General features: G+C 45.1%; 1 protein-coding gene across 1 annotated transcript in view; it reads right to left on the bottom strand.

Moving 5' to 3' along the window:
• GALNT9 (polypeptide N-acetylgalactosaminyltransferase 9) overlaps nucleotides 1-17,349 on the bottom strand; it is a 197,562-nt gene that overhangs the window by 146,145 nt on the left and 34,068 nt on the right. Inside the window, exon 2 of the mRNA XM_028710651.2 lies at nucleotides 94-274. Within this exon, the coding sequence (XP_028566484.1) occupies nucleotides 94-274 (181 nt within the window). The remainder of the gene's footprint in view (nucleotides 1-93; nucleotides 275-17,349) is intronic.

The following is a 17,349-nucleotide window of genomic DNA, read 5'->3' as shown; positions in this document are numbered from 1 at the left end:
GTACCTTTATACTAACACTGAGACACACCTTTAGGAGCTTTCCAATGTGAGTAAAGGAAATAGAATCATGTCCACTAATAAAAGTGTACTTACTTTTTTGGTCTGTAGTCAGGAATAGACCTGTCCAGTGAAATCCGATCACTTAGCTGGGCATTATAACCATATTCTTCATACTTTGTTTCAGATTCATGACTATCGTCTCTCAGGGTAGCAGCCATCCCTCCTTGGCCCAAGCCTCCAGGGCCTTCAACTAATCCCATTGGCTTGGCTAGACCTGCAGAGAAGATACAGGCAATCATTAGATACATCTTAGTTAACATGGATCCCAGTAGTTCCTAAACATCTTGGCAGATTTTTGGTTTTAATCTTCTGAATGAAGATTTAACTCTTTTCTCACTTTTATACCTGGGGAAAAGAGTTATTCCCCACCCATCTTTGAAATACTTCATCTTTTCAATCAACCTATGGCATAAAACACTCAAAGTTTCCAGGATAAAGATGTGCTAAGAAAATAAGTATTATATGAGCAATTCACAGATCTGGGTAAAGTTTCTGAAAACCCCGTAAAAGTACTTCAAGGTTGGATTCTGTGTAGTGTTTTACTGACATGAATGAGTGATCCTGCACTTTGGTGGAACCACAGTACATCAAGATTTCTTCTCACCTCCTTTCAGAAGATACATATGAAGTGAAATATGTGGCAAAATGTGCATGCACAGTGCTTTATGCATTGCGGTTTTTAAAACGAAGATAACCCAAAAGAATGTGGCTGCAGTGAACATGATCCAATGAAATCTAATGGCATGCTTTCTTTAAGATAGGCCCAAAAGGATTCATGAAATGACTTATTGTTATATAACAGGGAAGGGGGAAACTTTGGGTCTCACAGACCAGATCCTTATCTCTCCCTAGCCCCCATGAGTCTATCTGGACAGGTAGGTGGGTGAAATAAACTCAGTGGAGAGGTTATCTTGTGTTTATTTCAACTCATAGTATAAACAGTCAATCATCCTGTAGGAGTGAGTCAGTGATGTCCCACCCAGATCCCAGGGTATATATACTTTATTGACACCATCAGTCACACCTGGGAGGCTAATTCAAACTCCCCTCTTGGAGCCAGATTGGACAGCTCCTACGGGCCAATCAAATTACTACATTCTAAAATCCTACCTGCCTATTGTTCTGTGATCCACACTCAAGACATAACAGTGGGACAACCTATCTCTCAATATTATGCGAGATGATTGACAGTTGTTGTCCCATCCACCCATCTGTGTCTCTTGTGCAGTGCTTCCCAAGTGCCCAGCAGCCAGCTGCTCAGAATCTGCAGCACAGGACTCTTTGCCAGCTCTGTGCTAGACAGTGCCAAGCACAGGGCTGGCAAAACTACTGTCTGCAGGGATCGACTGCATGATTTAGTTCCCCACATGGAACTTAGCTTTGCTGCCAAAGCAGCTCTGCCTAATGTCACATATGGTGGTTTGTGGTTTGGTGGTGGAAATGGCCACACAGACCATATTGGGATCTATACTGGCCCAAAGTTGACCCTCAGGCTGGATGCCCCCCCTCCATATAATAATCATTTCCTGTATACGTTTAATGATTCCACCTACCCTAGAAGCCTCAGGTTTTCTTACACGTCCACCATACATGCGTACAATCTGCTCTGTTTTCCTCACATTTCTAGCATGCATCACAACTACTTAGCAAACATCTGTCAGGCTTTCTATAATAATGTTTTGGGGATTTGTTGTGATTCTGTCCCCTTCATTTGAAGATCAATTGTTCATGATTTTGATTGTTACTGCTGTTCTTTTGTCATTTTTATCATAGGCTTCTAGTTAACTTTTTGATGATGCTTTGAGTACCTTTGATGGAAAAGTGACTCATAAATTGTAACATTAAATAGGAGGGAAACGAGACTGCCATATTTCTGCTTTGATTTACATTTGGAGCGATTGGCATGTGCCATTACGCAAAAGAGAGAAATCCATTTTTATTTTATTTTTTGCATGTGAACAAATGGGATTTTAAAAGGTTTTGTAGGCAGATGATTTGCTGTTGTTTACTAGTAGGCCCACATCTTCTAGATCAGATCCAATAAAATTGAACAATAGTGTTGGTACATTGTCTGGCAATTTCCGACTCATTCGGGGGTGAGGAACCTCTGGCTTGGAAGCCATATTAGTTCCACTAGGCCTCCCCATTGGGTCTGTGAGACCATTTCAGTCAAGCCTGGACTTCCTGCTCTACCACTGACATCATATGTCCTGGTTCCCAGTTGTTCAAGAACAAGAACAAATTTGTGCCTTTTGACAGATTAGAGAACTGGGCCAAAACAAACAAGATGAACTTTAACAGGGAGAAATGTAAAGTATTGCACTTGGGCAAAAAAAATGAGAGGCACAAATACAAGATGTGTGACACCTGGCTTGAGAGCAGTACAGGTGAAAAGGATCTAGGAGTCTTGGTTGACCACAAACTTGACATGAGGCAACAGTGTGACGCGGCAGCTAAAAAAGCCAATGCAATTCTGGGCTGCATCAATAGGAGTATAGCATCTAGATCAAGGGAAGTAATAGTGCCACTGTATTCTGCTCTGGTCAGACCTCACCTGGAGTACTGTGTCCAGTTCTGGGCACCACAGTTCAAGAAGGACACTGACAAACTGGAACGTGTCCAGAGGAGGGCAACCAAAATGGTCAAAGGCCTGGAAACGATGCCTTATGAGGAACGGCTAAGGGAGCTGGGCATGTTTAGCCTGGAGAAGAGGAGGTTAAGGGGTGATATGATAGTCATGTTCAAATATATAAAAGGATGTCACATAGAGGAGGGAGAAAGGTTGTTTTCTGCTGCTCCAGAGAAGCGGACACGGAGCAATGGATCCAAACTACAAGAAAGAAGATTCCACCTAAACATTAGGAAGAACTTCCTGACAGTAAGAGCTGTTTGACAGTGGAATTTGCTGCCAAGGAGTGTGGTGGAGTCTCCTTCTTTGGAGGTCTTTAAGCAGAGGCTTGACAACCATATGTCAGGAGTGCTCTGATGGTGTTTCCTGCTTGGCAGGGGGTTGGACTCGATGGCCCTTGTGGTCTATTCCAACTCTATGATTCTATGATTCTATGAATAACTCAAATGAGGATGTTTCCAATGGCATTAACACTTACATCAGCGCAATACCTATGTGAATAGGTGGCTGGTGGCACAGCAGGTAACAGAGTTGATCCAAGGCACAGAAATACAAAGGCATGGCACGGTGATCTAGCTTAGATGTTCATCCAACATGGGCACACCCCTTGGTATCCTATTTAAATGAATAGGTTCAGGGATGGGCTCAACTTAGTGCAGCAAGTGATTCTGCTCCTTAGCCAAGCAATCTAATTCTCCCCATAGAAGGTGAATTCTGCTCCACCTTGTCACACCTCTTTTGGCACCTCTGGGGCTTAGGTGACAGGGGAGCTGTCTTTGCTCTCTGCAAAGCAGGCATGGCAGGTAGAACACCTACATCTGGAGAAGCAGGAGTGGGCAGTGTAATAGGCACCATGGAAATATCCAATATAGGTTCCAGTGGCTGTGGGGAGGGAGGAAGGGCTTGTGGCTCTCAAAGCAGGGATGGTTGAGGTGAGAAAGCAGATTGAAGGAAGCCCCACATGCTTAGACCCTCCTCAAGATCTACACCCAACTGGAGTCTCTAGAAAACAACCCATCTATATCATCATAATAATATTATTATAATTTATTATTTATACCTTGCCCATCTGGCTGAGTTTCCCCAGCTACTCTGGGCGGCTCCCAATCAAGTGTTATAAACAGTACAGTGTTAAATATTAAAAACCTCCCTGAACAGGGCTCCCTTCAGATGTCTTGTAAAGATAGGATAGCTGCTTATTTCCTTTCACATCTGATGGGAGGGTGTTCCACAGGGTGGGTGCAAGTACCGAGAAGGCCCTCTGTCTGGTTCCCTGTAACCTCACTTCTCACAATGAGGGAACCGCCAGAAGGCCCTTGGCGCTGGATCTCAGTGTCCAGGCTGAACGATGGGGGTGGAGACGCTCCTTCAGGTATACAGGACTGAGGCCGTTTAGGGCTTTAAAGGTCAGCACCAACACTTTTAATTGTGCTCGGAAACATACTGGGAGCCAATGTAGGTCTTTCAAGACCGGTGTTATGTGGTCCTGGCGGCCACTCCCAGTCACCAGTCTAGCTGCCGCATTCTGGATTAATTGCAGTTTCCGGGTTACCTTCAAAGGTAGCCCCACGTAGAGTGCGTTGCAGTAGTCCAAGCGGGAGATAACTAGAGCATGCACCACTCTGGCAAGACAGTCTGCGGGCAGGTAGGGTCTCAGCCTGCGTACCAGGTGGAGCTAGTATGAGTATGCAGCCATACTCATGACGCACATTCTGGTTTCCTTGCATCATCCTTCCTCTGCCAGCCCATGACAGTGGGGCAGATAAAAATTAAATCTGGTTCAGTGCCAAAAGGGTGTTTGCATGTGCTGCTGACCAGCTGTTTGCCCATGATTGCAAAGCTCCTTTCAAAGTAGTGTTTTCAAAAACAGCATTTTGAGTCAGGCTCTTGAAGATTTCTTCAGAAACCCCTTCCAAAATAGGGTCTGGAGGCTGCTGTGGGCAAATAAAAGGGTCACCTGGTATGATTGTGGCCTCAGGTGATTGCCAGGTGGGTGGTTCCACTCATCTGTCAAACCTGGCTTGGGAGTGGTGGAAGAAGGTATCAATCTGGCTTGCTGGTTCCCCTGACCTTGGATTAATTGATTAAACACCAAATGTTCTTTTCTGAGCCAGGACAAGCCTGATAAGCTGGACAGGAGGAGGGTGGGAAGAGAACATCTCCTGAAACTTTAGAACTCTATGTGTTCTTGTTAAAGATTTCCTTGCCTTCCTCTGCAGTGCAATCTACACGAAGAGCATTTTTATCCCCTCCTTGATATCCTGAGCTTAATACTATCATTTCTATTTTCTTCCCCTGGCTGGAAAAAATAGGCATTCTCTCTCTCTCTCTCTCTCTCTCTCTCTCTCTCTCTCTCTCTCTCATTTTAAAAAAATGCAGCCATACTCATGACGCACATTCTGGTTTCCTTGCATTACTTTCCTCATTTCTAGGAAATTGCCACTAGCCAGCCCTAATCCACTTGAACTGCACTGAAATGGCCTCTTTCCCTATGAAACATTGGAGCTTGCTTACAGCATCCATAATCAACTAGCTGGGGTTGTCGAGCGGGCACAAGCACCAGCCAGGCGCTTCTGTATTCTGTAACCAACACCAAAAGTGAGCATTGCTGATGGGTGAAGAACAATTAAAAAGAGATTTGATGCTTTCTCTTTCTCTTGCCCGCCGCCGCCACCACGACACAATTCAGAAAAGCCGCTAAACGTGAAGCTGTTGCCAGCAGTGATTCTGCATCACAGTGCTTTCATTTCGGCACACATTGCGAGGCAGTGCACAATAGTGCTTAGAAGAAAGGGGAACCTTTTCTCTGATAAGGACCACATTCTCTCCGGGGTGATCTGTGGGGGGCCACTTGCTGGTGGGCCTGAACCCAGAAGTGGATGGGACCAAACCTTGAAGTGGATGGACTGGGGCACAGAATGCTTTCTTAAATGCCCTCCAACATTTCTCCCACGAAAATAGGGACACCCCATTCCATAATGATAATTTTACTATTTATACCCCACACATCTTACTGGGTTGCCCCAGGCACTACGGGTAGCTTCCAACATATATAAAAACATAATAAAACATTAAACATTAAAAAAAACCTTCCCTATACAGGATTGCCTTCATACAGCTTGGGAGTCTAATAACTCCATACTGTCCAACATTTCTCTAATGAAAATAGGGACGTCCTAAGGAAAAGCGGGACATTCTGGTATCAAATCAGAAACCGGGATGGCTTCTCTAAATCAGGGACATCCCTGGAAAACAGGGACATTTGGAGGGTGTGTTCTTATGCCATGTCATACCATTGGTCCATCCAGCTTAGAACTGGAGGTGGGGAATCTTCAGGCTGCAGGCCAGATTTGGCACAGCACAGGTCCCAATCTGGCCCACAAGGCTGTTTTCCCCAAAACCATACCCACCTGCCTGACCTCTGATGTCCTAGGTGGGGCATAGTATGAGAAGTGGCTGGAAGACACAAGCACAGCCAGTTTCTGCAGAAACCACTTATTCCCCAGTGTTTGGGAAGCTTTCTGCAGTGCTTCCCAAATGCTTGATAGACGGGCTGTTGTCACTTAAAAACAATTTTTGTGCTGTAATATGTGTCTCCTCCCCAGGCGAAATGCTGGATGCATTTTGAGATCAAAGAGAAGAAATGAAAAGCAGTATTAATAATAGCAGCAAAAGTTCTTGGGGTGGGGGTGTCACACACTTTGCAGGTGCACTGCTTCACTGATCAAGACTTGCATGTTCAATTAGATTCACAGAATCATAGAGTTCTCCAGTGTTTCAGAGAAGGGGGTCATAGAATCCTAGAATTACAGAATTGTAGAGTCAAAAGGTACCCTAAGGGTCATCTAGCACAGAATCACAGCTTGTGCTGGGCCTGGGGGTAACTCATGAAACACGGTCCAGGACTGGTCCAGAATCCGAAGGTTCCGCTAGGAGTCAATCCGACAGGGCCAAGGCAAGACACGAGGCAGGAAACCAGGCAAGGACAGATACAGGATCCCAGGCAGGATCTGGCATACAGCAATGTTGCTCCCGCAAACTGGGGCGGGGTCCAACAGCCTTTTATCTTTGTCGGGGTAATGGCCGGTCCTGATTCCCCGGTGACTCACCTCCCTGTTTCGGCCGCTTCAGCCTCCCCTGACCAAACCGGTAGTGGAGCAGCTGTAAGTGATGGCCCAGCTGAAGGCAACGACGTAATCCCCACATCTGGAGCCAGGGCAGGCTCAGGCCCCTGACTTGGCCCAGCTGGTGTTTGCTGCAGGGGAACCTGTGTAGACTGGGACTCTTCAGGATCAGGCCCCAGACTTGGTTCAGATGATGCCTGAGGCAAAGGATCCGGTGCAGACTGAGACTCCTCTGGTTCTGAGTCCGAGCCCGAGTCCTAGGCCATCACACAGCTAAAGAATCCCTGATGGGTGGCCATCTCTTTAGAAACCTCCAATGAAAGAGATTCCACCACCTTTAGTAATCTACTGCCAAACAGCTCTTACCATCAGAAATGTCTTCCTAATGTTTAACTAGAATCCCCTTTCTTGTAATTTTTTATTCATTGGTTCACATCCTATCCTGTGGAGCTGAATGTGTCTATCATATCACCTCTCAGTCTTCTCTTCTCCAGGCTGAACATACCCAACTCCCTGAACTGTTCCTCATAAGGCTTGACTTCCATATCCTTGGTCATCTTGGTCTCCATTCTCTATACCTCTCAAACATGAGAGAGGACAAAATGTCCAGAATGTTCTGTTGTCTACAAAACAGCCACCATTATTTACCGTAATCTGAACCACAGACAGAACAGGAATTGTTCCCCCCTTTGTAACAAAGCAGGAGCAAAAGTGTATATTTAACTGCAAAGAACTACAGTGGTACCTCGGGTTAAGAACTTAATTCGTTCTGGAGGTCCGTTCTTAATCTGAAACTGTTCTTAACCTGAGGTACCACTTTAGCTAATGGGGCCTCCCGCTGCCGCCACACGATTTCTGTTCTCATCCTGAAGCAAAGTTCTTAACCCGAGGTACTATTTCTGGGTTAGCGGAGTCTGTAACCTGAAGCTTCTGTAACCTGAAGTGTCTGTAACCCGAGGTACCACTGTATTCACAGAACAGCAGTGGCTCTTCCAAGAAGAGAACAAAGCTGAAGCACAATGAACACGGAGACTACAGAGGGTGAAAAGCAGCTTATCATTTTTCCTAGGAGAGAGGAAACTAGGTGGCCCACCTTAGCCGTACATAATTATAAGGCTTGCATCTGGTTTTCGGCAAAATCTGGTGTTTTAGCTGCTCACACTGCTAATCTGATCTTTCTTAAGGAAAATAACACCCACCGATCCAATCTGAACTCAAAACTGTTTTCATTGTTCATAGGCAAACTGGAAGCTGCCTTATTACTGAGTCAGACCACAGCTTCATGGGCTCAGTATAATCTACTCTGACTGGCAGTAACTCTACAGGGTTTCCAAGCCATATCTGGATACACCAGGGATTGAACCTGGGACCTGCTGCATGCAAGGCAGATATTCTACCACAGAACTATGGTCCTTTCCCTATGGTTCATCAGGCTGCCACTGTGATGCTGGATGTCTGAAGTTGTCAGGAAGAAGCATGGACACACTGATCAATAGCTAGCAAAAGCAAACCAACAAACATTGCAATATTGAATCTTGCCAGCACAAAATCAAATGGACTTGCATATCTTTCAGTAGAGTTCGACTGGGCCTCCAGTCAAGAGGACTGGAGATGCTTAGAGTGTGTTCCTTTGCTAGCTGATCCACCAGGTTCTTAAATATGTTGTGAGTCGCTTGGAGACCTTCTGGAGCAATAAGCAATTTAACAAGCTCTATTCTTCTTGTTGTTAGTGGCTGTTGTTGCCAATATTAATAAATAGTTAATAGTATTGTCCTCCATATTTACTGTCCTAATCATTTTGATGAAGGGCATATTTGAACATAAATTTCCAAGTATAGATTTTTCTTTCCTGTTAAAAAAGGTACTTACTTGTCTGCTCTCCATGCAGTTCCTGGATCACCAAACCTATTCATAGGGTGGCGCAGTTCTTGTGTGTGGAGGGGATTTGGGCTCAGTGCTAGTTCCAAACTGAACAAATGTACAATTCCAAATCTCACAATCACGTCTTTGCTTTATATTTAGGCTGAGTCATAAGCCGGAAGCATTTCCATCTTCATTTGTACGTTCAATATGACCTCCTCTTGTAAAATAGGTAGCAATCTTGAAGTTGAAATAACGTCATTTTGCCTGGATGCTGTTGAGTACAGTATATGTGCTTGCCAAAGGTTTTCATTTTGCATACTCTCAGTATTGGCGTGCTGAGCCAGTAATGCATTCTGTGACCTTTTTTTCTCTTTCTTCTGTCTGAGGGACAAGAGAATTTTTTGGATGCTCTCCAAAGCAATAATTTTACGGAGCGTCTCTGTAGTTCTGGACCTCTTTTTTTTCTTCATTAAGCAGAGAGTTTGTGCAGGATTTATGAGCCTTGATGGTAGAAGTATATTACAGAGTCTTAGAAAATGAACAAAGTTCTACACTTGCCCTGCGGCTGCAGAGAGAGTAGGACACTGGCCAGGGAATGGGGGGTTGCTAGGAGGCTGCACATCTCCCTGGATGAAAGCAGCATGGCAATGGGGAGAGACCAACCTAGCTGCATCCATCAGACAGAGGTGGAAACAGAGTTGGATACTGATGCTCCATATGCCAGTTGTGGTGGGGTTGCAAAGTTGAAAGGAATAAGACTGGCCTCTCTTCTCTTCTTTCTTTGGCACTCACTCGTAGCCGAGTAAGATTGTCTTCCATAAACACGGTTTTAACAATGAGTCTGTAAGTGACTGTGGAGGCCAATTCTGGATCCACACCTCCTTCCACAGTGGGGACATTGGTTCCCGGGTGGGAGCTGATCACAGTGTGGATTTGCCAAGCGTGCCTTCCTCTTAGCATGTTTCTCCCTTGCGTCCTGAGTTTGAGTGTCTTCAAAGCCCATGACACCTTTGGTAAAGGCTGTTCTCCAACTGGAGCACTCGCAGGCCAGTGTTTCCCAGCTGTCGGTGTTTATACTACATTTTTTAAAAATTTGTCTTGAGACAGTCTTTAAACCTCTTTTGTTAACCACCAACATTACACTTTCCATTTTTAAATTCGGAATAGAGTAGTTGCTTTGGAAGACGATCATCAGGCATCCGCACAACATGACCAGTCCAACAAAGTTGATGTTGAAGAGTCATTGCTTCAACACTGGTGATCTTTGCTTCATCCAGCACACTGATATTAGTTCGCCTGTCTTCCCAAGTGATGAGTAAGATTTTTTTGAGACACCATTGATGGAATCTTTCGAGAAGCTGGAGATGGCATTTGTAAGTGGGTCCATGTTTCACAAGCATAGAGTAAGGTTGGTAGTACAAGAGCTTTGTAAACAAACATTTTGGTTTCCCTGCAAATGTCTCGGTCCTCGAACACTCTGCACTTCAATTGGGAGAAAGCCGCACTTGCAGAGCTCAGGTGATGCTAAATTTCGGCATCAATGTTGACCCTTGTGGAAAGATAACTGCCTAGGTAGGAGAAATGATCAACAACGTTACACCACTGAGTTGGATTTGTGGCACTGCAGAGGGGATATTTTGTACTTGTTGGTGCTGCACTTTGGTTTTTTGGATGTTGAGCAACAGGCCAAGCTTTTCATAAGCTTCTGCGAAGATACTTAGGATGGTTTGGAGGTCATCCTCTGAGCACGCACACACTGCGTTGTCATCAGCATACTGAAGCTCTATGATGGAAGTTACGGTAACCTTACTCTTTGCTTTCCGCCTGCTCAGATTCAAGAGCTTTCCATCTGTTCGATATGTGATTCCTACTCCAGTGGGGAGTTTCCCTTCGACAAAGTGTAGGATCATGACAATGAAAATAATGAATAGAGTTGGGGCAATAACACAAACCTGTTTAACACCTGATCCCACTGTGAATGGTTCACTGAGAGCCATTGTTATCTGTGATTGTTGCTGTCATATTTTCATGGAGGAGCCGAATGATGGAGGAGCCTTTCAACCCTCAGCCAGAGGACCAAGACCAGAGGACCATGACTAGCAAAGCAAGGCCATCAGAAAGAGGAAGTTCGCCTGGGCTAAAACAACAGCAAACGGAAATGAAGAACTTAGGAGAAAATGAGTAAAATTCAAATCTATTTTGGGGGTGCTTTTTAAAATAATTGCATAAAGCAGGATGGAGTGGGCACATAGTTGAACGCATGAGAAACTGAAACAGATTGGAAATTGACTAATCCACCATCCCTGGAGCTGTACACATTTGTGGATTTCATCCCCCACTTTCATTCCTGATCTTTCCAGTCTGAGGTTCAGCTCCTGACATTTCCACATCAGCTTGCACTCCCCCCCCCCATTTTACTGCACACATTTCTCCAAATATATACATGCTTGTATGCCATTTTGCTGAATATACATATTTTTGCATAAAACTTCACTACTATAAGAAATTTTTGTATATTATTTTCACTAATGTATGCATTGTCTGCTCACTTTCCACCAACGTAAGTATTTTTACACACCTTTTGGGGTTGGAGAACTTCATTGGAAAATTTGTAGCAGTGCAAATTTTGAAGGAAAGCTGTGCTTTGGTTCACATGTTGTTTGAGGCAGTGCAATTTAGTTAGCATTGGCATTAAAAGGTGAACCAAAATGAATTTGCCCCTCATCCTTAGCCATCCCTATTCTGCACATGCTCAGAGACCTTTCCTATGACTCAGCTCAAAGGCAGTTTCTGGTTTGGAATTCTGACTCAAACTGTGTCCAAAGGTGAAACAGCACCCCCACACAATGGCATGCGTGTGTGTTTGTGTGTGTGTGTGTGCGTGTGTGTGTGTGTGTGTGCGTGCACACAACACAGATGTTTGTGCACGCATTCTTGTTATATCCCGGTGGAACCAACAGAAACAATCGCTCCGCTCAGTCCGCTGTCTCTGTGGACAAAATTCATTACTATTTTTAATTGGAAATGATACAACATTTATGTGTACAGATCTCCAATATCAAAATGTAATTGCTTTTAAGCAATCCTCATTTGAAGCCTGCGGCCCCTAGAGATGAGGAGAAGGATTCTAATTACAAGAGATAATTTGGAAGAAGATAAACAAATATCAGAAGATCATGAAGGTCAACAACAGATAGACACAAAGGTAGGCGAGGTAGGATGAAAGTCTCCATTTGCAAAGGAGCTGGCAACTCCTTATAGGTCATACTACCTTCATATCAAGGCTGGCACCAGAAACCAACTAAGGATTTATGAGACCTTGGCATCGGGGAGCCAATTACACATCATTAAAAAAGAGGAAACACATCACAGTTGCTTAGGTTAATGTTTATATATACAGTGGTACCTCAAGTTACAAACGCCTCAGGTTACAAACGCTTCAGGTTACAAACTCCGCTAACCTGGAAGAATTACCTCGAGTTGAGAACTTTGCCCCAGGATGAGAATGGAAATCGTGTGCCGGTGGCGCAGCAGCAACAAGAGGCCCCATTAGCGAAAGCATGCCTCTAGTTAAGAACAGTTTCAGGTTAGGAACGGACCTCCAGAATGAATTAAGTTCATAACTAGAGGTACCACTGCACTGTAGATCATTATGGGGGACCTGTGATCCTCTAGATCCCATTAGGCTACAACTTCTATTGTCCCTGACTATTGGACATGGTGGGTGGAGCTAATGAGAACTGTGGTCCAACAGCATCTAGAGGGCCACAGGCTCCCCATCTCTTGTATAGATGCAATTTTAGAAGCACCCAGTCTAAATTTTAACAGGAATTCAATGCAGATCTCACTATAGTAGGGTAGGCTGTGACCCAGTGACCTGTGTGCCTGCTTAGTCTGCTGTGCAGTCACTCACTCTTGGTGGGCAACTCCCAGGTCTCAAATCTCTCCTCATAATGTTCTCTAAACTGGATGTGGGCTGGATAGCCCTTGTAATATATGGCTGCCTTCTGTGAAAGGCAGGTGCATTGTATCCTGTTGTGGTCACACCTAGAGGGTATCCGTTATTATGAGAGTGCTAGGCTATCAGCTCTTTTCCCCATCTGTGTTGTATTTCTATGGGGTAGATAATAGTGCACACCAGCTCAAGCCCAGAACCCAAACTGAATTTGGCCAATTTGGGTCAACCTGGGATTTGGCTGGAATGGGTTGAGGCCTGGATCAAATTGGGTCCACTTGAATTGATCTGGGGTTGTCAAAGGGGGTGGCCTTGCACTGAGGAGAAGGAGAGGACATTTTAAACTCTAATTAAATGCAATACAAGACTCCTGAATAAGATTGGGGCACAGATCCAGGTAGGGCTGGCCCTGGGTGATTCTGGATCAGATCAGGGCCATTCCAAAGCATTGGAATGGGCTCTGAATTGTATTGTGGGTGCATGCACATCCCTAGTAGATAATACTGCATTTGTTAAAGGGTTTTTTTATTGCATTTCTCTTTTATTGTCATCAGTCTGTCATAAGCTCACATTTTTTTCTTTAAAAAAAACCCTATAGAAAATTCTATATCTGTTTTCAACAAAATTGAATAATTCATGCCAATACTTCACTTTCTTCATTTTGATACACCCACCTCTCATATGAATCAGGAGAGTGTTTATAATTCATAGTTTTCTGCAGATCAGGAAGGGGGCAAGGAAACAGCCAGAAGATTCTGGATTTGGTGATGGCCTCAGCATTGAGAGGAGACAAGTGATGCTGTGGTACTCATCTGTGCTGCTAGGCAACCAGGTTCCCTCCCCTCCCCGCAAGGAAACGAAGATTCAGAATGCCATCAGTCTCCTATTTGACCTCTGGCAGTGGCTGATACCCGAGGCCTCCAGTGCCAAGCAAAAGCAGTATGAAGAGCCTGGGCCAATTAAACAGAGAGGCTTGTGGTGGATGGAAAGAACATATCTCTTTGAACCCTACAGGTAAACAGCTTGCACCCCGAAGCAAAATATTTCATTGCCCCTCATTATTAGATGAAGCCAGGCAGCTAGGCATTCTGACAGCAGCCTCCAAACTTGTAAAGAAACTAAAATAAGAAGGAAACAACCAAATACACTGTGATTTGAGCTTGCTGATCTTCCACAGTAGTAGGTTGGCTTTAATCGGTGCTATTTTTCTAGAAAAAGAGGCGCTGCAACTCATAATGAACACCTCCCTCATTCTCTTAAAATGGCAATGTTGCCCACCCAAGAGGTGCAGGGAACTGAGTTCCAGCAAGTTCCAGCTGAAAAAAAGCCCTGGCTTTAACTAGGCTAAGAAATCTTAGTGTCCAGGGCCAAAGGCAGCCCTCTGACCTCTCCATCAAGCCATAAAGACTTGTCCCAGGTCACAGCCTTCCCCAGCCCTGCTTCTCACACTCCTTGAGGGTCCCCCACTCTGGACTGGGAATGTCTTGATTTGTGATCATGCCTCTTGCTTGCCCGAATGAAGGATGGCATGTTGGTAAATATTCATGAGGACTTTTTTTTAAAAAAAGTAAACTGATGTGGAAATGTGGAGAACTGAGCTTAAGGCTAGAAGAATGACAAACTGCGAGAAACCAAAATTGACAGCTCCATCCATAAGCCATGAATAAACCCCTCCTTCATGTATTTGTCCCCTCCCCCTTTTAAAGCTACCCAAAACTGTTGCCCTCACTACATCTGCGCCAGCACATTATATGAATCTGGAATGTGCTGTGTGAAGATGTATGTGTAGAAAACACTTAGGGATATGTGAAAGTCTCCTAAGGAAAATTTGCTAGCATCCTTCAACTTTTTGGTGGCTTCCTTTGAACTTCAGGAACCTCACCATCATTTATGTTTTGATTTTGTCTCTAGTGAAGGGGGGGGGGGAAGTATCCTGTGACAACATAGTTGCATATAAAAGCTCCAAGAGATGTCACTCGTTTGACCCAAACTCTCCCCACTTCTGCTGAAATCCCTCAAAACATTTAGGCTAATGAGGAACTTCCAAATTCAGTTTGAACTTGGTGTGAAGGTTCAGTCTCAGTGGCAACTTTAAACACACCTCACTGCGAAGCCAGCTCATGGACTTGATGAAGTGACTATTGTAATGGGCTTGCTAGCTGTGTAAAAGGTAAAGGTAAAGGTTCCCCTGCCCGTACGGGCCAGTCGTGTCCGACTCTAGGGTTGTGCGCCCATCTCACTTAAGAGGCCGGGGGCCAGCGCTGTCCGAAGACACTTCCGGGTCACGTGGCCAGCGTGAGAAGCTGCATCTGGCGAGCCAGCGCAGCACACGGAAACGCTGTTTACCTTCTCGCTAGTAAGCGGTCCCTATTTATCTACTTGCACCCGGGGGTGCTTTCGAACTGCTAGGTTGGCAGGCGCTGGGACCGAGCAACGGGAGCGCACCCTGCCGCGGGGATTCGAACCGCCGACCTTTCGATCGGCAAGCCCTAGGCGCTGAGGCTTTTACTCACAGCGCCACCCGCGTCCCTGCTAGCTGTGTATGCATGCTAAATCCACAAATCAGCCCATAGATAGTGTGACAGACACGGTCGTGTAGTGGTTAGTGTGTCAGGATAGGGACCTGGGAAACGATGGTTCAAATCCTCACTCAGCCATGAAGCTCATGGGGTGACCTTGGGCCAGTCACGGCCTCTCAGCTTATTCTACCTCACAGGTTTGTGGTGGGGATTAAATGATGAGGGGGAGAGCCATATACAACACCTTGAGCTCTTTGGAGGAAAAGGTGGAATTTAAATGCAATAAAATAAATTAATAGGCACGAGGGATGCTACAACCTACATATGGAGGAGCAGCAACACACTACATCCACACCACACATTCAAAGCACATTTAAAGCACATGGCTTCCCCCAAAGAATCATCGGAATTGTAACTTAAGAGTGCTGGGAACTGTAATTCTGTGGGGTGCAAACTATAATTCCCAGGACTCTTTGGGGAAGCCCCATGCATTAAATGCAAACTGATGGTGTGACCACAGAAGCTGCTACTTGATTGTGCATACAACATGTCAATCAACCTTGTGTTCGTCACCATAGTTCTTTCACCTTGTGTATTGTTTCTGTCTATTCCCCCCGAATCAGAAAGACTGGCGCTTGGATGAGAGCTATGGTTTCAGCCAGTGGTAACTGATGCTCGTTGAGACTGATAGGGCAGAAGGCAGAGAGACCAATGTAAGATGGAATAAGAGCCAAAGACAGAACCAGCTAGGGACACATCCATACATTTAAAGAACATCCAAAACACAATTAAAGCACTTGACTTCCCCCAAAGAGTCCAAGTAGCTGTAGCTGCAATTCACACAGCTATGAATCCCAAGCATTTGTTACATTTCCAGAGTGTGGCCCTCAGCAGATGCTCAACAATCCTGATCCCTGGCACCTGGAGTGAGACATCCCCTAAATATGACACAAGCCTTTTCTACTGCGTTCCTAAATCTGGAACGTCTCTCTACGCCAGGATTTGTTTTCAGCCCCTTCACACCTGTGCTCTGTCTCCCTCTCCAATCATTCGAAGTCATGCCCACACCCTCATTTCCCTGACAGTCTCTATACTTTACACTTGTAGGTTTGTGCAGATCAAGGAAAATACATTTGTGCACTCTGTCTCCTTGCAGAGTTTTGCTGTTTTGAAGCCGGGGATCTTCAGACAGAACTTTCATCTTTCTGTTCCTACTTCTTGCTCCCTCCCCATGCTCCCCATCCCTTATTCCCTCACCTTTATTCCGCTATCTCACTCCTGCACACATTCACTGGGCCTTATCTGTTCCTGTGCAGGCTGGGCTGACATCCCTTTCTCTACTATTCATCCTCTCTCTCTCTTTTAAATCGGAATATGATTTAATTTACTGCAAGGAGAGACGATGCGATAGCAGGCAAAGGCACTGGAGCAGGATGGAGAGAAATGTCCATTGAGTGCTTTCTTGCTGAGGTTAAATCCATATCCCACCTTCAAAGGAAGGCAGAGATGGGGGACCTTTGTCAGTCCAGAGGCCACATTCCCTAGAAGGCAGCCTTCCAAGGGCCACATGCCATCGATGGAGGAAAAGGTTTCATCCAGGCAAAAGAGGCATCGTTGCAGTTCAAGGACACTTTCCAAACATTCAAATTCAGCCGAGGAGGGAATGGACCAGGGTCAGTAACTGGTGCGGCCTGAGAAGGAGGCATGGCTTGAGGAGAGTCTGGTGAGTCAGATTTAGCCCTAAGCTGGAATTTCTCTACTCCCATTATAAGGCCTAGCTGACACATTGAGTAGAGCAGGGATGCAGAATCTGTGGTCCTCCAGATGTTGATGTGGCAAAAGATGTTGGAAGTTGAATCTGGCTCTTTATGGATGCAAGTGGGGTGGGGCGTAATCATTGGTAAAGTTTGATAATGTTTACTACCTTCCACTCCATGATTAAAAGCTCAAGGAGACAGGCAACATCAAGGTAAGAAAAAATGCATTATAACAAAATAAAGCAGGCCTGTCCTAATTTAAGACTGCTGTTTCACCACACTTTTTGGGAGAAAACTCCTTAGAACTCAGTGGGGCTTACTTCCAGGTCGACACATATAAGATTGTACCACACACCCTCCAAGCCATACAGCAAGTCAAACACAGGCAAAAAGAGGAGTAAAAAAAATGGGAAGTAAAGTAAATAAATGTGATTGCTTTTGA

This window comes from Podarcis muralis, chromosome 16 (assembly GCF_964188315.1).
Source record: "Podarcis muralis chromosome 16, rPodMur119.hap1.1, whole genome shotgun sequence".
NCBI classification, from domain to species: Eukaryota; Metazoa; Chordata; class Lepidosauria; order Squamata; family Lacertidae; genus Podarcis; species Podarcis muralis.
This window is presented reverse-complemented; position numbering and strand designations above follow the sequence as displayed.